The 20,599-nt window shown below is 45.3% G+C and overlaps 2 protein-coding genes across 6 annotated transcripts; both read left to right on the forward strand.

The window, feature by feature from the left end:
* The first annotated feature begins 801 nt into the window (after positions 1-801).
* On the forward strand, positions 802-4,215 carry PPP1R27 (protein phosphatase 1 regulatory subunit 27). 2 transcript variants are annotated; one of them, XM_053297144.1, is made up of 4 exons: positions 802-935; positions 1,116-1,310; positions 2,268-2,418; positions 3,392-4,215. In XM_053297144.1, exons 2-4 carry the CDS (start codon positions 1,130-1,132, stop codon positions 3,513-3,515), a joined length of 456 nt encoding a protein of 151 aa, XP_053153119.1. In that variant the 5' UTR covers positions 802-935; positions 1,116-1,129; the 3' UTR covers positions 3,516-4,215. The 2 variants fall into 2 exon arrangements, with proteins under 2 accessions (XP_053153119.1, XP_053153118.1); XM_053297143.1 differs by having other exon boundaries at positions 818-1,310.
* A 1,685-nt stretch (positions 4,216-5,900) lies between these two features.
* On the forward strand, positions 5,901-11,342 carry MCRIP1 (MAPK regulated corepressor interacting protein 1). 4 transcript variants are annotated; one of them, XM_053297147.1, is made up of 5 exons: positions 5,901-6,050; positions 6,695-6,755; positions 7,903-8,021; positions 8,510-8,611; positions 10,283-11,342. In XM_053297147.1, exons 2-5 carry the CDS (start codon positions 6,748-6,750, stop codon positions 10,345-10,347), a joined length of 294 nt encoding a protein of 97 aa, XP_053153122.1. In that variant the 5' UTR covers positions 5,901-6,050; positions 6,695-6,747; the 3' UTR covers positions 10,348-11,342. The 4 variants fall into 4 exon arrangements, with proteins under 4 accessions (XP_053153122.1, XP_053153123.1, XP_053153121.1 ...); XM_053297148.1 differs by having other exon boundaries at positions 5,925-6,050; positions 6,582-6,755; XM_053297146.1 differs by lacking the exon at positions 5,901-6,050 and adding an exon at positions 6,077-6,363.
* The last annotated feature ends 9,257 nt before the right edge of the window (positions 11,343-20,599 follow it).

Here is a 20,599-nt window from a genome sequence, read left to right on the forward strand (position 1 = left end):
GGTTTGTTTTGCATTGATGCATTTTTTGTACAATGCATGAACAGTTAACAGCTGAGAACTGGTACTGAAGCTGATGTCTCAACCGTTCTCAGTCGGTGGCCATTGTTAGTGTATGCACCATATCACTTTAAAATACCTTGAATATTCAAATAATAACCATGCTAGCCGCCCATAATGAATTGCTCTCTGAGTGGCTTACAACACAATATTAAAACATGAGATAAAAAGACACATCACATTAAATCGTAACAGACCAAAAAGGGGAGGGGTGGGGATGGGGAAGCCAATACACAATACAAACCAATTTAAAAGATGTTTTTAAAATCAGATCAAAATGTTAAATGCAAAATTATAAAATGCCATGATATAATGAAGTGCAGTGAGCTGGAGCAATGCAACTTAAGAAAATGCATTGTTTCCTGTAAAAGTTGCCGTCAGTGCTCACATAACTGGACTGTTCCTCACTGGAAAATGTTAACATTTGCTGTTTTGTGCATTTCTCTGCTCATGGAGATTGCTGTGTATACCAAGTTCGGGGGAAACAATGGCCGCTGTGCTAACAGGCTGCTGCAACCAGAGCAAACAGGGAGTTTTGCAAATAATGGTTTTGCACAATCGGAGGTGGCAGTGATCTGCACATGCAAATCATGGAGCAAGCTTGACCCGTTGACTATTGCACATCAACAGGTGGGCTGTAAGCTGAGACTCTGCCTTGCGCTTGAAAGGGGGAGGCTGGAGGGCAGGGCAGCTCAATTACAAAATCTCATGGCAAATAACATGAGCTGAGGATCCTCAAAATAGCCAGCGGGGTAAGCTATATAACAGAAGACGCCTCTGAAGCCCTCCATCCCTCGGCAAGAGATAACACTGTGCAGTGCTGTTCAAGAGAAGTTCCAGGAATAACTGAAACCCATTGCCAGAATCCCCTCAGCCTGGTAACTGCAAGCATTGGGCAGTAGTGGGCCCTTCAAGAGCTAGGGGGCTGATGTATGTTGGCACCTCAAGAAGGGAAGAACTGCGTGGGGTGCTGTGAACCGCTGCTTCTTTCTGGAGACACTTTCTCAGTCTCCCCGCCCTACTGGTTTCTTCTTCTCCCTTCTCCCGGGGTACTGCAGAGCAGACTGCCACCATGAAGTATTACTACCCAGCATCGCAGTCGCTGCCCAGGTACAGGAGGTATAGAAGCCTGAGGACTGTGCGTTTCCCCAACGACGTTGTCTTCCAGGACCACATTCGGCAGGGTGACCTGGAGCAGGTGGGACGTTTCATCCGCGCTAGGAAAGTCACCTTGGACACTATCTATCCTTCTGGTAAGTGTGATGTGGGTAGAACCAGCCGGGGTAGTGGTAGCCATGAGAAGGTGCCTCATCCCAGAGGCAAGCCATGAATCAAACTATATAATGTTGGGGTTTTTGTTGGGGGGCGGGGTTGCCTGAGGGTGGAGAGCTCTCTCCCCCATCTCTCCAATCCCTCTGTTGCACCAGTACAGCAGGCCTTATAATTTGCTTCCCTATAGATGAATTGTCTTAGCTCCCCCTCTAAGGGGATGGACATCTCCTGGCATATAGCAAAAATGTAAGCTTGTATTCTCTCTCTAGTCAAGAAAGCTTAAAACCCTTGATTAACCTGCAAAATAACACGTTCCAGTGCAGATGAATGTTACATTTATAATCGGAACAAATGAAGTGGGGGTAGAGCAAAGACTATCCCAGACCCATATCACAATGGCAGCACAAGAAAATGAACAGAGTACCTGCTTGACAGAAAGTACCCTGATTCCATACCAAACTGGAGCCACTGCCCTTTTGAACCATTTCCTCCTGCCATTATCTCACTGTGAAAAGAAGCATCTGGAAAACCCAGTAGGACATTACTTTGTAACCATAGAAACACTATGTGTTAACTACTATGTCCAACTGAGCTTCATTCTTACTCACTAGTGCATCATTCTTTGCTTATTTTGCAAGCTTCCTGCCTCTCCACATCTTACCTTATCACATCGGACTTTAGATAGCAGGAGTCTTTTTACCCAAATAAAATCAAGGTCCTAGTCTGGTTTCATGAGAAACTGTTACTGAGTAGAGTGGAAGATGTTTCAACTCACTTTCAGGCCTCTCTTTCCCTGCTCTGAGGTTTTTGTGTCCTTTGGATTCTCTGCTTGCACATTAGCACTGCAGATTCTCATAGACCCTCCTAGGACCATAGCCTGTGGGCTCAAGAGAGTCCACACAGGCTATGGCTGATTATATTTATCTTCTCCCCACTAGGTATGGCTGCGCTCCATGAAGCTGTGCTTTCTGGGAATCTTGACTGCGTCAAGCTCTTGGTTAAATATGGTGCCGACATCCATCAAAAAGATGAAGATGGCTGGACACCCTTGCACATAGCTTGCAGTGATGGGCATACTGACATTGCAAGGTCAGAGTTGTCAACTTATATGAACCTCTTTTCAAATCTAGAGCCACTTGTCCAACCCTGCCCCCCCCCGCCCCTGGCACACTGACAAACTGCTGGCCTCGTAGGCAAGGAAAATAGGGAAGAAGTGATTGCTTCACAATTAGGCTGGAAGATTATGAAAATAAGCGTCTGCTGCTGACTCAGAGCATGGAGTAGATGATCCAACATTACAGACAGTGTTAGTCAGACAAAACTAGGATTCCTTTCAATGACAAGGATACTTCATTGGCATACGTGATTAAAATTCTTTCCCAAATATAACATAGGTAATGGGAGACTATGAAAATAGAAACCACCTATAGAGGCCAGAACTCTTTATCAAGAAAGGATAGCTTTACGTAAGACTCAAAGGGTCAATTCACAACATCTCAATTTCCTATGTACAACAGCTTGTACATGAGGGAAAGTTGGCTGGACTGTGTACATATGGGATCAGCATACATATGGGATCAGCAGCCATTTCTGCAGTTCAGGCTACAATTGTTTTAAACAGCTGCAATAACAAAGAAATCAGACAGCCAGATCCATATGTGTCGTAACGCAGATAATGATTGAATGGAGGAATCTGACAGATTGCCCCTCTGATAAAAATGTAATACAGTTGCCTATTGCAATGTATTAGTGCTGGACTTAGTGCTAGACCAACAGGATCCCCACTGGGTCTTGCACAGAGGCATAGCTAGGGGAGAGGGGGCCCGTGTTCACCCCAGCGGCCCCTTGGAGTGAGTGAGATAATGAAGAAAATAGGAAGGGGTGGAGCTGGGGTCTCTCAGGAGCTGCGGGACCCAGGTTCTTTGAACCCATCTGCACAATTCTAGCTACAACCTGGTTCTGCAATATAGGATACTTCCAGCAGAGATGGAATTGTCTCTTTGATTCTTAATAGATTAAATTAGATCCCCTCCAATCACTGACTTTTTCTCTGATTCCATAGGTACCTAATCTCTCTTGGAGCTGAGTTGGATGCCACCAATGATGAAGGGGAGAAGCCATCTGACCTTATTGATCCTGAGTACAAGGACCTTGTGGAGCTTTTCAAAGCAACCCGAATGGACTGAGTTTGTACCCTTCAGCTCTTTCCCATGTGGAGTCCAGTTTCCATGGCAAGCAGGAACATCTGTTGCATGCTGGAAGGAGGCTAGCAAAAATGACATTAGCTCTTACTAGATTGGCAAGGGAATGTATGGCCTCCTAAAGAGACCGCGGTCTGGCTGTAGTGTGTGTGTGTGTGTGTGTGTGTGTGTGTGTGTGTGTGGCTTAGGGGTTTCTCAGAGAGCTATGCTTGAGATAGCCCCTTCAAAGAGAAGTGCCACCTGCCATTGCCCAGTACCTGCTGGAGGCAGGCTTTAGCTAAAATGGGTATAATGGCTGGGACATACCAGCCTTCATGGCACTGTTTTACAGGAGGTTCACACAGGTTGTGATGAGCTGGACTGGACTGGGTACTAATCTGTGCAAGCATACATCTTCCAGTACCCATCTGGCAATGACTGTGATCTTGAATAATGCAATTTCAGCAATGTTAAAGCTATTTTCCTGAAGAAACTCCAAGAAGAATCCTTATACAATAATGCAAAAGAGAAAATGGCCTCAAACCCAAGCTGGCATCCCAATGCTGTAAATATGGACTATCCCAATGATGTTGTATACAAAGTCTTATTTTCAATGTTTGCTCACCCCAGATTTGCTTTTCTACTGTATTTTCTATGTGATTCTGGTACAGCCTTTTATTTTTTCAATAAAGTCATTCCCAAACTCTTTGGTGGTTTTTCTTCCTTCTATTCATGTATAGGGATAGCCATGCTTCCTGTTCAAATTAATAAATGGCTTTGTATGTGCATTCAAAGTGCTGCTGCTAATAATTGTATGATCTTTGGTACATGGTACAGTTAGCAGAAACAAATTATTTGGCTTCCTGTACTTGGAGCTTTCTCTTTGGTTTCCCATTTCTAATAAGTTCAAGCAGAGAAGGTTCTCTTACAATTAGTCACTTGGTGATGGTATAAGAAGTCTATAACAAAGTTTTTATCCTTTCCCCCAAAAATAATACTTGGGATTTGCATAGCACTTTTTGAGCATGCAAAGCATTTAACATTATTCTGATGTAATTCTTAAGTTGAGTATTATCCCCATATTGCAGCTGAGGCTGAGAAGGAATGGCTTGCCTAGTGAATTCATGGTAGAACTGCGCTGTGAAACTCATCTTCTAAGCCACTATGCTACACCAGCTCTGGAGACTTTAAATGACTTGAGCTGTAGTAATGACTTGGCATTATATCTAATGACTTTAGTAATGACTTGGCAAATGAATTAACTAGGGAATTAGGCCCAGAGAAAATAAGAAGTGGTGTTCCTTGGAGAAGAGTCCATGCTGGAGGTTGTTGGTCCATACTGGAAGATTCCTGAAGTGCTAAAAATTGCATCTTCCTAATCAGGTAGTTTGTCTCCCTGGTGAAAACCAATAGTGAATAGGTGCCATGTGGGTCAGCATGCATTGACAGATCTAGGGCAGTCGGGCTAATTTCTCAGTTGGCGCTCTCAGTCTTCCTCCAGATTCAGGTTCCACATGTCACTGTGGTAGCCATTCACACTTTCCCCTACTGAGCTATCTAGGATTGTGTCACAGAAGCACAGTGTTGCTACTACACTGGGTCTGTTGCTCGGATCACAACACTAGCTGTGCTGTTGTTCCTGAGGAATCCTGAGAGTTTGTTCCATCCTTCAGAATGTTGTAAATAGCACTTGTAAATCGGCAGCAACATCTAAAATTTGTTTAAAATGGATGGATAATGAAACCCATCCAAATGATGGCAAGTTTAATTTTCATGGGGATTTTAGCAGTGTGAGGAAAGAGATGTGTTTGTGTGAGTGTAAATATTATATATCTGTGCTTATAGCCTTCTGCATCCTGAAGCGGATAACAAAAGCAAGCCTGCCCCAGCAAAACAGAATAAATATCAGGAAATGCGTTGGAATTTCCCTTGCCCCAAAGGACAGCCCAAACAGCTGGATTTTGTAAATAGGAAAGCCTCCTTTAGGGTATATGCTACAAACTACGGTGGTGGGGGGAGGAGTCACGTGTGAAAACTACTTACGGGTTTCCCCCATAGTAATCAGAGGATTGGCTATAATGAATGATGGATAGGCTTAGCATGTTCTAGTCACGCAGTTTTCACGAAGCCAGCTTAGCTTTGGCCAGAGAACAAACAGAAGAGAAGCGAAAGATTTCCCTGTAAAGCTATTCCGCAGTAAGGAGGCAACAGACACGGCTGTAACTCGAGGGCTTGTGGCAGCTCTTCTCCCTCCAGCCCCGTTTCTGGATGTTCCGACTCTGCCATGAGGGAAGCGGGGTCCTTCTAGTTAACAGGAGCTTCCCCTTCCAAAGCTTACCCCTGACTCCCGTTTCCATGGAAACCCTTCCCCGCCCCCTGCCCTGTCGCTCCGTTTCCATGGAAACCCTCTCCCTCGGGTATACCGAGCTGGGGCTATCCGGACCCATTCACCCGCAGTGCGCACGCGCAGCCCGGCCTAGGCGCTCTCTTCCGCCCCGGGCCTGGCAGCAGCGAGAAAAGCCGGGACCACCCCGGGCCCAGGTGAAGCGAGTGGGGGAGGCGGGGAGGGGGCGAGCGGGGTCGCGAACCCGCCCCATGGCGGAACCCCAGGCCGCGGCCCTCATTAACCGACTCCCGTGGAGCCGTCCGCTCTTATTCCTCTCGGCCTAGCGTGATGCCAAGACCACGTCGGTCCTGCTGTAGTTCTCGGACGGAGGGGCGCACCACTGTCTAGGGAGCTGTGGCTCCTCGCTCCTTTCTCCCCCTATCCCCGGCCTGGAAACTTGGCTTCCCATTCCCATGGACGGGGACAGACAGGCCAGCCCGGGGTTGGGGGTGTCGAGGGACGCATCTGGTAACGAGGGCTCCAGAGCACAGGTGTCTCTGGGAACAGGGGCTCTCTAGAGTCGAGGGAGAGGGGAGGTCACGTTTGTTTGTTTTTTTAAAAAAACCATATTGGGGGTTTCTAGTGATGGGGCACGGGAGTAGGGATTCTGTGGGCAAGTGTGGTAAGGAAGTACTTGGAATTCTGTCCTCTGTGTCTGCAAGATGCACTATCTCTTCTCTTCACAGTGAACAGGGCATGTCTCCATCCTTATTAACTCATTTGGATATTTTGCCCCCATCTTAAATTGTGGCTAATGAGGGTCCATCTCTAGTGAGCTCAGTGTCTATCTTTGTTCTAGAGTCGCCAACCCACACATCCAGTGCCTGGGCCAGCGCTGGACAAGAGGTAGCCATGACAAGGTGAGAAAAATGATGGGGCTGTGAGGACTGAACTTCTGTCAGTGTTAAGGAGGGTGTCCATATCTGGCTCACGTTTTATATTTGCAGCTTTTGCTATCGATCTTTGAATTATTATTTTTTGCTTGTGAAAATAGTTGTTTGACTAAAATTACCTGGTGTTGTTTCCTGACAGTGGATCAGGAATTGTTTGGGTAACAAAGGTAAATGAATGCCAGGGTCTGAGCCCTTAATTAGTCTTTAACAGGTTGGACCTGAGAGTCTTGTATTTATATTCTAATACATACAAGCACACATACACCCAGACTCTTTGGGTAGCTCTTGGGAAGTCAGTCTGTTGGAAGTGTCTGCTTATTATCTGTACAACAGTCTACTTTGGGTTGTGAGTAAGATTGTGCTTTGGAATATCCAAAGCTGAATAATATGCACTAGCCCTTTGGAATTGCAGGGAGGCAGCCATTCTCAGTCTGGCAGTGTCTGCACAGTACTAGGTGCTTTCATTGCAAGGGGGGCTCCTTTACAGGAAGTAGAGCCTTGTGTTGTCCCAGCAACAACTAGGAAGTTGTCCTAGTTGTCGCTAGTCCACATGCAGGGAATGCTGGAAGATGTAGTCCTTTCTCTATAGAGCTCTATGGGGAAAGCACCTGAAAGGACTATATCTCCCAGTCTTCCCCATGTACAAACTCCCAGGTCTCCCTGTGTGCTGTCCCTGGGGACAGTACAGAGCTTTGCTTTCTGCAAAGGAGGGCCACCCACCCGCACCAGAAATGTTCAGTACTGCAAGGAGGCAGCCACACTGGGAGCAGCCATCTCCCAATGATCCCAAAGAATTGGTACATATTATTTGGCTTTGGACAATCCAAAACATGGCCTAGTTGTGAGTGTGAAACTAAGAGGAACTTTAAAGCAGTTTGCTCATGGACATGTGTCCCATTACTGACAACCACATTTGGAGAATCATCCCAATCTCAGCTGGCTACAGTTCATCTGAAAAGAGTAAATATTAGAGCTGTACTGATGACCCTAGAGGGGTTTTATTGGATTATTTTGCCATGACTCTTATTGTAACCCTTTCTCTCTTGCTTCTCTATTGGTGGCAAAGACCACTATTTTGCCCTATCTCACACTGAGGTCTCCACTTCATTTCCAGCTCCCCTGTCTCCAGAGTTGTTTACAATGGCAAGAGGAACAGCAGCCCTCGCTCCCCAAGCAACAGCAGTGAGATCTTCACTCCTGCACATGAGGAGAATGTGCGCTTCATTTATGAAGGTGCGGTGGTTACGCTTGGGAAAGATTCCCAATTACTGCACCTCCACTTAGTCAGTGGCGCACTATCCCACTTCCTACCCTGTTGTATTGTTTCTCTTCCTCACAATGTGGCCAATTTGAGTGTTGTTTTTATCTGTGTCTTTAAGATGTGTATGGGGAAGTGGGGGAAATGGCTGAAGTTGGAGATTTTTGTAATGTCAGAGTGAATCTGATACTTGGGACTAATAGATCAGCATTGTCAGTCCCATGTGTCAGATTCTCCTCTGAATTCCCATCTAACATAGCAAAAAGCTGTGTCTTTGGTCATTGTCTCCCCAGTTCCCTATTTACATCTTAAAATGGTTTCCAAAGCAGAGTTCAAACTACTGCTTAATATCTAGGTTATCTTAGCCTGCCCAGGACTAGCAGCTGTCTGGGCCAAGGAAAATAATTATTCTTTCGTTTGTGTGTGGAGTTTTTCTCTACCTTACTGTTCCTCTTTTCTCTAGCATGGCAGTGTGTGGAGCGGGATCTCCGCAGCCAAATGGCAGGTGGTGAACGGGGCCTTGTGGAGGAGTATGTGGAGAAGACTCCAAACCCCAGTCTGAAGGGTGAGTTTCTCTTTGCCAGTGGTGCCTTTTCTTGGAGAGGTCAGATCTACCCAGTATTTCACATGCCTTGGTGACATCAGATTCAATTATTTTAACACACACTATGTGGGGCTGCCTTTGAAGGGAGTCTGGAAATTTCATTTGGTTTAAAATGTAGCTATGAGAGTCCTAACTGGGTCTGTTGCTCAGATCATGCAACTCCAATACTTTATCATCTTGTTAGCTTCCAAGTTGTTTCCAAGCTCAATTCAAAGTGTTGGTGTCTATCTTTAAAGCCCTACTTGACCTTGGGACCAAGATAGTTGGACTGCCTCCTCCTTTATGAGCCCACTCATTCACTTTGGTCATCATCTGAGTCCTTGCTTTGTGTTCCTCCACTATCTGAGGCGGGGTGGGTAGCTGTATGGCTAAAGACCTTTTCAGCCATTGCCCCAAAGTGGTCGTTAGCTTCCTTGACACATTGTTGCAAAGATGAGATACAAATTCAGAAAATAATAGCTGGCAGAATGCTCCCCCACCATACCCCCACAATCTACCCCAAGAAGTCCATGTTCCCTCATTACTCTTGGCCTCCTGTCATACTGTGAAACTCTTGTTTAGGAGGCTATTTGGAAACATGAAGATGTAGTGTGCCTGCTGCTGCTCACTGGCACTATCCCCCTGCTGAATTTTGTCATTTTAGGATTGTACTACTTTTAATTGTGTGTTAATATGGTGGTATTCCTTCTTGAGTGTCTTGGCGACAGAAAGGTGGGGTAGAAATGCTTTAATGAATAAATATATGTTTTGACTATAGTGATCTAGAACTCTGCCATGCTTGCTCTGAAGACTGTAAAATCTGGAGGGTTTTTTTTAGGATGTTAAGAATCTGTTTGCTAATTAAACAAACAAACACACACCAGTGGATGCAGACTTGTAATCATAATGGCTCAGATAAATGCAATGCTTCTGCTGGAGGTTCAGAAATCAAAGTTGGTGGGTGGGTGCTCTGGGTAGGACTTGAAGATTATTGGAGTATGGATTGTCTTCAGTCCATCTTGCCCCTTCTCATAATCCTTTCTGTCTATACCTACTCACCCATTGTCCTGGATTTTAAAAATAAATGTTCATATCCTCAGAAGAGCTTGCTGAATCGGACTGAAGGTTTACTTAGAGTAGCATGCTGTTTTCAACAAAGTCTTGATAGATGTTTCCAAGAAGCCACAAGTGAGGAATAAAAGCACATGGCTTGTCTTGAGCAGCTACTATTCAGACTTATGCTGCTTCTGAACATAGCACTTATTTGGATATAATCGCTAATAGCTGTTCATAATCCTATCTGCATGAATTTGGTGATGAGGTACATGAATGTCAATGTACCTAATTTGCTTAAACTTAGTCCAGTTTACATATTTGGAATTTTATGCTTGCAGAATCTGTGTTATGACCTTGTGAATTCAATGTTGTGGTATTCAGTGTTGACAGCTTATGGCCTGTTTTGAATAGGGTTGCATAGAGGAGTTGACTCACAGTTACTTAGAATAAAGGGTGGTAATTGTCAGGTGATGGTGGAGAGTCTAGCATTCTTGTTCTTGCCAGGACTAGAGGGAGTCTTGATGGAAAGCAATGTGGGCAATCAGAAGTCTTATCCTAAATTGTGTCTCATTGCTTTTATTTTCTTCTTTTTTACAGCATTCAAACCTGTTGACTTGAGTGACCTAAAGCGGCGGAACACACAAGATGCTAAGAAATCCTAAGGTGCCCTGGCCGGTCCAGCCCCAAGCGCTGGTGTGTGGCCATTGGTACATGAATTTGATGACTTTGTGTTGGTTTCCTCCTTTGGTCTGGATTGTGCCTGGGGCTGGCTCTGAATTTCCTAGGAAGGGGTAGGCTTTCTGCCTTTCCTTCACAGCACCCCCTGGCCTGGGCTGCCTGCCTTCATTCTACAATTGGGCCCAGGAATTTTCCTATTCCCTTAGTAAATGACATTTTACTCTGATGGTGGCCAAGAGGCTAGTGTGTTTGTCCTGTCCATCTAGGAGTGTGAAAAAAGACAGAAGAATCAGAACAACCAGACCTAGTCTTTTCCTATACCCCTCTCAAAGCCCAGCCCTTCTTTGGGAGAGGCTGAGAGAGGATGATGAAACAGAAGCAATAAAGGTTTCTGTAGTCCACCCTATCAATACATGGAATTTAGGTGGATACAGTACAATACCTATATTGCTACCAGTATCCTCATACAATACCTGAGCTTTGGATCTGGTGGATGAAGGGTGTTGTGCTACCATCTCTGTATGTATATGTTCAGGCCCTTGGGACAGTGATGGGGAAGAGCAGAAAATGGACTGAGGTGCAAAGTCCCTCAAGGGCAACCTCTCTTGGGATTTTGTTGCATAGGACAAAACTGAGTGGTCTCCCTTAACCTATGCTAAGAAGGTGCTCTGACTTCTGTTGTCTCTACGCTCTGCTGACTTGTAGCCCCAGCCAGGGGGCAGGTGGCATTTCTGAGCTAGCCCCAGAGCCCAGCCCCGTGCCCCAGCAGGGCTGGGGACAGCCTTGGTGTGTGCTGGGCATTGACAGATAGTGGCACTGTCCATGCTTGTTGCTAGCCCGGGCATTGATGTCGGGGATCCTGCCCCAGGGTGGGTAGGCAAGGGGCATGGTGGCTGTTCCTTTCCCTTTGTTATGTCCCCTCTTGGTCTGTGTCTGTCCTTAAGGAGTGTTGTAAATAAAAGCTGGTTAGTCATTTTGACATTCTGCTCTGAGAATTTATCTTGCGTTCTGGTTGCATTTCCATGAATGGGGTTCACTTATTGGTCTGTTTCTGGGTTCCATGTTGGGTCCAGTGTTCTAACCTGCTTTGCCTGACTTAGGGCTCCTGAGAAGGAGAGAGAGGAAGGATGACTTGTTCGATTGTTGTCTGACTCCCACTAGTTGGATGGCTTCTGTGTTTCCTGCCTGACCATTACTCTTCTTTGAATCTGGATTAGTGGCAGGTTATGCCAGACTTTACAAATTCTCCTTCTGACAAGTAACTATCTGGCCTAGTCTACAGTTCAGTCTGACTTGTGGTTATGATTTGTGCCATGCCTCTAGAAGGATATTAAGCTCTCTTATGCAGTCCCATAGGAACCCAGCTAAAGGGAGCTATAAAATACCCAGCTGTGTGCTATGTTTAGCCACCTGCTTCTAGAAATATTTCCTTTTGCTTCCTATACAGGCACAGTCTGATTCCACTCAATTTCAATATACATTACTGTACACACTAGAACTGTGCTTATGTTCTGGTGTGACAATGGAGTGACAGGATGCTGGATAGCAAGTATTTAGTGTTGAGGCATTGTATGGCTTGTTTTGTTCTGATGGTCGCCCGAATGTAGGACAGCTAATGTGTATGTAGCCTTTCAAATAGTATGGTGTTTCCTTGGCCAAATGCGTGTTCTGGTGTGATCTGGGTGGTTGGCAGCATGCAATTCTAGTGTTTCCTGCCCTTAAGACCCTTAGGTATGACGCTGGTACTATTTTCCATATGATTACGTCGAGTAGTCTTAAATGGCACAGAGTGATTGTGTGTATTAGTTTTGTGGATCATACAGAGATGTGTCTGAGCAGCAGGACTGTAGAGACTTACATCTATTTCTGGCTTAAGATGATCCCACTAGGTCCTTCAGTGCTTTTAATCCTGCACGTTCCCCCTAGTGCACTGCACTGATCTTTTCCTGGTTGAAATAGGAGACCAAAATGAGAAGTGGGTTCATTTAAATGGGATTATATTAGCTGAGCCTAACAAAAGAAAGCCGGTCTCCAAGGCTGAGAATCAAGGTGGGAACCCTCATTCAGGATAGGACTGCAACCCATATTTGGGGTTTAGTGAGTCCATTTCATTAATTGCTGTTGGTGTTTCTAGTAGATTCGTACTAGTGTATTGCTGTCTCAGGGCACAACTAGATGTGGCCAACAACAGTTTCCCTGTATCTAGTTCCTCATCCTAGTAGTAATGAAGTGAATGACATGATGTCATCACATTGTGCGTTTTCCTGTCCCCCTCTCCTCAAGCAGCCTGTAATGTAGAGTGGGGATGCACTATGCAATGACGTTGTGCAAAATATTTCATTACTACATTGGTGGGTGGAGGAGGGGCCACTAGAGATGGCGTAGCTCTTTTTGGTGGCTACCCCATGAATCTTTGCTAACTTGTAGTTTCTCTCTCTCTCATTCCTTTCCTTAATCTTATAGACTAGAGTGTATGCAATCTCTGTAGATCTCAAGAAATGTTCTCAGTCTCTTTGCATAACTGAGATAAATACTGCCCCCACCCATCTCATAAATACTGTCCCCGCCCAGTTTTCTGATGCTGTGGGGGGCTGTGCTCCACTTTGCAAATCTCTGAGATTGGGATATCTAAGTGACTAGGAAAGCTACCTGCAGAGTCTCCTGGACTAAAAGCACCTCTAATCCTACTGTACAGGGAAGCAAAAGACCGTATATATGCTGGCCTCATCAATTCCCTTGAGTATAGAAGCAGGTGTGCTTGAGGGCTAACTTCTTGGGTCCATATGTATGGGCTGAAGTCTGCACAAGCTGACTCTTCCGTGCCTTGGTTGGGATCCAAATGGGACCCATACTGGAGCCCAGTTCATATTAGGTCACTGATTTGAATGGCTTTATGTATGAATCAGGCCAGAAAATTAGTATGTCCTGAAATGTCTTCAAAATTAGGATTAAACTAGGATATGGTGGGGATCTGTTCATTTTACTAAATCTCTGAAAAGACTGCTTTCACTAGGTTAAAAATGTATCCTATGAAATTACCCTTAATCATTTCATAGGATACAAGCCCTAATCATACAGACTTGATGGATTTGGGATGGACTTTGATTAGGAAGTTTGGAGTTCTGTGTTAAACAATCCAAAATTGATGCTATTGGAGAAATTAGGCAATTCTGCCTAGACTTACTTTATTCTGGTTTCACTCTTTGCATTGATTCCCCTCCCCCTTAGAATTTGCAATTGATTGTTCTACTGATTTTGTCATGACCCAAAGAAGAAGGGCTGTGACTCAAAATATTATGAGCAATAGATATTTAAAATTGGTGCTCCATGGGGACATGGAGACATCTTATTTTCTCTATGGGGACATCTTATTTTCATGTTTCCCTTCATAACCACAAGGCTAGGCGCTTGCTTTCCCTCCTTTTCCTCAAGAGAGCTCAGATCTCAAGAGGAAACATCCAGTTTCTATGTTAGAAGCTGTGGTCTGATTTGCAAAGCAATTAGAGCCATACATTTCACTCTGTGCTGCTGGTGGGGTACCAGTTCAACAGTGGCCATATTCTTTCAGCTGTGTAAGGGCTAAAGGATCAGTATCATTGGCTCTGCCTACTGACTCACTCTCCCACAAAGCCCAGACAGAGGCAAAGGACTCTTTGATCCTATCTTTCCAGAGAAAAGATTGAGAGGCTTTAGCAGACCCTTCCTGCCTCTGCTACAGAGAGACTTGAGACCTCTCAGCACCAGAGGCAGGCTGCCACATATGCATCGTCCTCCCCCACTTCTTTTTATTTAAAGCAGGGGCAGGAGGGCAGCTTGCCACATCTCTGGCACCCCAGTAATCTGCTGCCTCATGGAAGGGCCAGCCCTGCTTCAGCTACTCACTATCATTTGCCTTGTGCCTTAGATTTTGTGCAGGAGCAACTGAAGTGCATTAGGGAAGGGTTCTGTGACAGCCTTTCTTGATGTTCATATTGTTGGAAATTAGGTTAAAGAACCCTTTATCTGTGTCTTATTTATTTTACATTTATTTATTTTTACATTTAATATCCCACTCCTCCTCCAAGGAGCCCAGAGTGGTGTATTACATACTTGAGTTTCTCTTTCACAACAACCCTGTGAAGTAGGTTAGGCTGAGAGAGAAGTGACTTGCCCAGAGTCACCCAGCAAGTATCATAGCTGGATGGGGATTTGAACTCAGGTCTCCCCAGTCCTAGTCCAGCACTCTAACCACTACACCACGCTGGCTTGGGACAAAAAGTGACTAAACTGTGTAACTGTGTGTGTGTGTGTATATATACCTTTTTGAGAGCAGAGGGTCTGTTGGGAAGCCAAATGCAAAGCCCTAACTCCTAGACCTCCAGCTGCCTATTCTTACTCATGGTTGCTAATTTCGTGTGCAACCGTATTATGTCTTATTTTCGAATGATTCACAATGCTGTAGAACTTGAAAGTACATACTTCAGATCACCTGACATGGACTTATTTACTCTTCACTAGTCTATCGCATTCAAATGATCAGGATTGTGAAATGGTGCACTTTCCCCATCCGTTCAGTGTGTACTTATAGGAAGTGGGGATTCAAATCAGCTTTACTAATTGTGAGTGTGGAACTTGGAAAGGAAGTTGTTCATTAATGGGCATGGAAGACACCTTATATGCATTCAAATACATGGAGTAGCCTGGCTTAATTGCTCTGAAAACCTGTGCTAGGTGTATTTTATGCCTATGTGATAGCACAGCCCTCTGAGGGGCCATGAGAGCTACTGTTGCTATGAGGGGCCTGGGATTTAAATGCTGAATCTATTAATAGACCCAGATCTATTTCTCTCCTTTGATCCAGAGGATTTAATACCATCTAAAGTATACTTTAGCGGAGGCAGGATTTCTCCCATCACTTCACCGAGTCTGAACTCTGTCACCTGAAACACAACCCCGGTTTCAGAGCCAGAGCTGTGGTTTATGGTCTTTCCCCTGCATTTTGTGACCTAGATTTCTAATGTGCAGATTCTCAAATTATGGCAGAGCAAATCTTTTTAGGTTAAAGTAAAAACATTTGACTCTCTGTAGGCATAATTACATTTTTTTTACCCATGATAAAAAATCCCTAGATAGTATAATGCTGTGCTGGCCCTAGCTCTCATCCAGCGACAGTTAACATTATATTCTGCCCTGAAGTAATGCTAGGCGAATGGCGATGGCAATTTTGCTGCAGGGAGATAGTCCTTCTACCCCTGCTTTTTGGATGTGATTAAGGAGTACAAGAATTCCAAAACACTAAATAAGCACAAAGAAGCTGAAACGATTCCAAAAAAAGTATGACAAGATTGCCAAGGGAAGGGGTTAAGTAAAAGTAAAGTTACACTGTTGGGTTGGTGTCAACTTCTGGCAACCACAGAACCATGTGGTTTTCTTTGGTAGAATACAGGAGGGGTTTACCATTGCCATCTCCCATGCAGTATGAGATGATGCCTTTCAGCATCTTCCTGTATTGCTGCTGCCTGATATAGGTGTTTCCTATAGTCTGCGAAACATACCAGCAAGGAATGGGATTTGAACTGGCAACCTCTTGGCAAGGCAAGTTATTTTCCCACTCTACCATTTGGTGGCTCAAGGGGTCAGTCACCCAGAAACATATTGGGAGGAAAACTCCCCATTGGATTAAGTGTGTGCATGAACTGAGGTTCGAGCACAGGTTCGGTGCATCAGGGAGGGGTCAGCATGGTGTTGCTGGCCACACTGGTACATGGCATGCCTTGGTTGGGGATGCCTTGGGAGGGGAGTGGCAAGCTGAAGCTTTAAAAAAGAGGAGAGCAGGTCCTTACCAGCTCTTCACAACCCCATGCAGCTTCCTGCTGGGGCACCATGCCTCCCAAGTACTTGTATGTGGCGCCAGCATGCACATGGCGCCGGTGTATGCACAGGTGCTATTTGCCTGGTCAGCATGGTGTTGACCATGCAAATGGCTGATGAGTGGATTCCATGTGGGTCCTGGTGCCACGTGCGGGGACTTGGGACATCTTGGGAGGGGAGCAGTGAATGGGAGGTTTAAGGTAGAGGAGAGCAGGTCCTTACCTGCTCTCTGTTGCCCCATGCAGCTTCTTGCTGGGGCATCGCGCACCCCAGGCACCCACGTGTCCATGTGTGGTGCTAGTAGGCACATGACATCCATGCATATGCGGGTGCCATTTGTGTGATTAGCATGGGGTTGCTGACCACACAAAAGGTGCCTGAGCTGGCACCACAAGCAGGTATTTGGGATGCATGCCATCCCAGCAGGAAGCTGCATGGGGCGGCGGAGAGCAGGTAAGGACCTGCTCTCCTCTTTCATAAAGCTCCCATTCCCTGCTCCCCAAGGTGCCAAACCTGAGCACGAACGTCCTTACCTTGGATCTCCCCATCTTAGTGACTCTTTATCCTTCCATACACATTGCTGTCACATGGGAGGAAAAAACCTCTTCTGTCCAATAATTGCCACTTTTCCTATTTTGTATATCTATCACTGCCTTTTCATTAAATATCTGTATGAAAATCCACTCCTGTAGGATCTCTTCCATATAGACCTACAGCTATGTGGTTAGGGAAGCCTTAAGTATCAACTCCTATAGTTATAAATGGGTAAGGTAAAGAGTGCCGTCAAGTTGGTGTTTACTCCTGGTGCCCACAGAGCCCTGTGGTTGTCTTTGGTAGAATACAGGAGGGGTTTACCATTGCTTCCTCCTTCGCAGTATAAGATGATGCCTTTCAGCATCTTCCTATATCGCTGCTGCCTGATATAGGTGCCAGCAGGGATTCGAACCGGCAACCTCTGGCTTGCTAATCAAGTCATTTCCCCGCTGTGCCATTCAGGGGTGTAACTATAATAGGCCAAGGGGAGACAGTTGTCTGGGGGCCCACTGCCTTGGGGGGGGGCAGAGGCAGGTCACATGACTGACTCCCCCAGCCGTGCACCCGCCCAGGCTTCCTTCAGTTGTATTCATCCTCTGAAACTGATGTGAGAGACCTGGAGCTGGTGTTAAGACCTGGCGCTACCAGAACAGCATATCTTTCTCTAGTACCATTAAATTACTTGCATTGTCCACAATTTACAAAACCTTTAAAAAAATAATTTAAGATTTCTTTACTTCATGAGCTGAGCTTCAGTGAGGGGAGTATTTTAAAATCTTGTCTCTGGGCCCACTTGAACCTTGCTACGCCCCTGGTGCCATTAGGTGGCTCACTATACATGGGTACACTTACTGAATATATTTCCTCTGTTCACACTCTCCTCCAGAAACCATGTGACAATAAAAAAACTTGAGGTTGCCTCCTAAGCACTTGAAGGGACTTCTTGCACCAATCCCCCTTTCCCTGCTGCAGTGATCCATGCTATCCTGCTCTGGAGGGCCCCTCAACCACCAGGAGCAAGACTTCAGAGGCCCCTGGGGCCACCGTGAGAAGGGGAGACTGGCAGAAATGCTTGGTAGGGTAGCTGATCTCACCATTCTATTCATCTAGATATGTAAGGTGTATGCAGAAAAGGATATGTAGCATGTGGCAAAATATGGCCCAAAGTTATACAGAAGACTAGTAAGTGAGGCCTGTCATTGACCACGCAAAGTCATTTTGCATAGATTACACTGATAGAGAAATTAAATATATGTAGTAGGTAAAGGTAAAGTGTGCTGTCAAGTCGATTTCGACTCCTGGCGCCCACAGAGCCCTGTGGTTTTCTTTTGTAGAATACAGAAGGGGTTTACCATTGCCTCCTCCCACGCAGTATGAGATGTTGATGATGATGATGTTGATGATGATTTCTATTTCTATACCACCCTTCCAAAAATGGCTCAGGGCGGTTTACAAAGAGAAATAACAAACAAACATGATGCCTTTCCTATATTGCTGCTGCCCGATATAGTAGCAGCGGGAATTCGAACTGGCAACCTTCTGCTTGTTAGGCTTCGTATTAATGTGCTTGCAAAAGGGAAGTAAAAGAACAGTTTGACATTTGTAGGATTCCAGCTTGAAACTTTAATTTAACTAAAGCATCATCATTGATGATGCAGTCTGCATTGCTTGGAGACTGCTGCTCTTCAAAATCTGAGCTTTTATATGGGGTCCCTCAGGGCTCCATACTGTCTCCAATGCTTTTTAATATCTACATGAAATCGTTGGGAGAGATCATCCGGAGATTTGGTGCTGGGTGTTATCAGTATGCTGATGACACCCAAATCTATTTTTCCATGTCAACATCATCAGGAGAAGGCATATCCTCCCTGAATGCCTGCTTGGAAGCAGTAATGGGATGGATGAGGGATAACAAACTGAGACTGAATCCAGACAAGATGGAGGTACTTATTGTGCGCGGTTGTCACCTGGGAAGCGATATTGATCTACCTGTTCTAGATGGGGTCACACTTCCACAGAAGGAACAGGTACGCAGTCTGGGAGTGCTTCTGGATCCACACCTCTCCCTGGTTGAGGCAGTGGCCAGAAGCGCTTTCTATCAGCTTCGGTTGATACGCCAGCTGCGTCCGTTTCTTGAAGTTCATGATCTCAAAACAGTAGTACACTTGCTGGTAACCTCCAGACTTGATTACTGCAATGCGCTCTATGTGGGGCTGCCTTTGTGGGTAGTCTGGAAACTACAATTAGTACAAAATGCGGCAGCCAGGTTAGTCTCCGGGTCATCTCGAAGAGACCATATTACTCCTATATTACAGGAGTTGCACTGGCTGTCGATAGGTTTCTGGGCAAAATACAAAGTGCTGGTTATAACCTATAAAGCCCTAAACAGCTTAGGCCCATGGTACTTAAGACAGCATCTTCTTCTGCATGATCCCCATCGTCCACTACGTTCATCAGGGGAGGCTCGTCTGTGGCTACTTTCATGTCATTTGGTGGCCACCCAGAGACGGGCCTTCTCTGTTGTCGACTTTCGAACGCACTTCCTGTGGGAATAAGAGTCTCCCCATCTCTAGTGGCTTTTAAAAGGGGTCTAAAAACTTATCTTTTTACCCAAGCTTTTTAGCTTTTTAACTTTTTAATTTTTTAAACTTTTGATTGTTTGTTATTTGTTTTAAATTGTTGTTAGTATTTGTTTGTTGTGAACCGCCCTGAGACCTTGGGTTAGGGCGGTATAAAAATGTGCTAAATAAATAAATATATGGTAAATCAGAATCATAATAAATTTACTATTTTTGAATATCTATATTATTAATTCTCCTGGGTGTGCCTTGGAATGTGCGTCCCAGCACCCAGCTGATTGGCTGGGCGGTGGACGTGCCTGATTGGCTGAGGCATACCCAGGAGGATTGGTCGCCGTGGCAGCGGCAGGCCCAGTCGCGGAGGCCAGAGGCGGCGTAGGCCCAGCCCAGCCATGGAGGCAAGGCCCAGGAGGGGGGAAAGAAAGTGCAGGGGCAGAAGTGGCAGTGGGGAGGAGAGGTGGCTGGGCCCGGAAGCGGAGACTGGGGCAGAAGGTGGTTGGGAGGGGGGAGAGGTAACCGCCGGCCCCAAAGAGCACACAGATGCTCTAAGCGGGGTCGGCTAGTTTATTATTTATTTAACATATTTCTGTACCACTGAAAACTTGTGTGTCTGGGCAGTTTACAATTAAAATAATTTAAAACCCAACATTAAAAGTATTAAAACTATAAATCTAATTAAAAGTCTGGGTGAACAAATATGTCTTCAGTGCCTTTTTAAAAGTTGCCAGAGATGGGGAGGCTCTCAACATGCAGCTCATTCCAAAGCCCAGGAGCAGCAATGGAGAAGGCCCATGCCCGAATAGCCACCAGGTGAGTAGGTGGCAATCGTAGACGTACCTCTCCAGAAGATCTCAACTGGTGATGGGGCTCATGGCAAAGAAGGTGTTCTGTGAATGACTGACTTTATTACAATCATAATTCAGATATAAACACAACAAATTATACAGCATTCAGACAAGAAATCTATTATACAATTCACTGACAAAACATTTTATGGTAAGATCTCAAGGGCAGAAAAGTTAGTTGTTGGCGGATCTTAACAGCAGCTGCACAAAATTTAGCAACTTTGTGTGTGATAGAAAAATTATTGTCTGCAAGGAGAAGTGTGACATAAAATTCATCAGTTCAGCCGGGGTAATGTAATAGCAAGGGAAGGCGTTCTCTTAAAAATCCAAAGCTTAAACTGTTAAGGGCTTTTGAGGTAATAACCAGCACCTTGTATTTTGTCTGGAAACTTACCGGCAGCCAGTGTAGCCATATATTCCTGTATATA

This window comes from Hemicordylus capensis, chromosome 2 (assembly GCF_027244095.1).
Source record: "Hemicordylus capensis ecotype Gifberg chromosome 2, rHemCap1.1.pri, whole genome shotgun sequence".
NCBI classification, from domain to species: Eukaryota; Metazoa; Chordata; class Lepidosauria; order Squamata; family Cordylidae; genus Hemicordylus; species Hemicordylus capensis.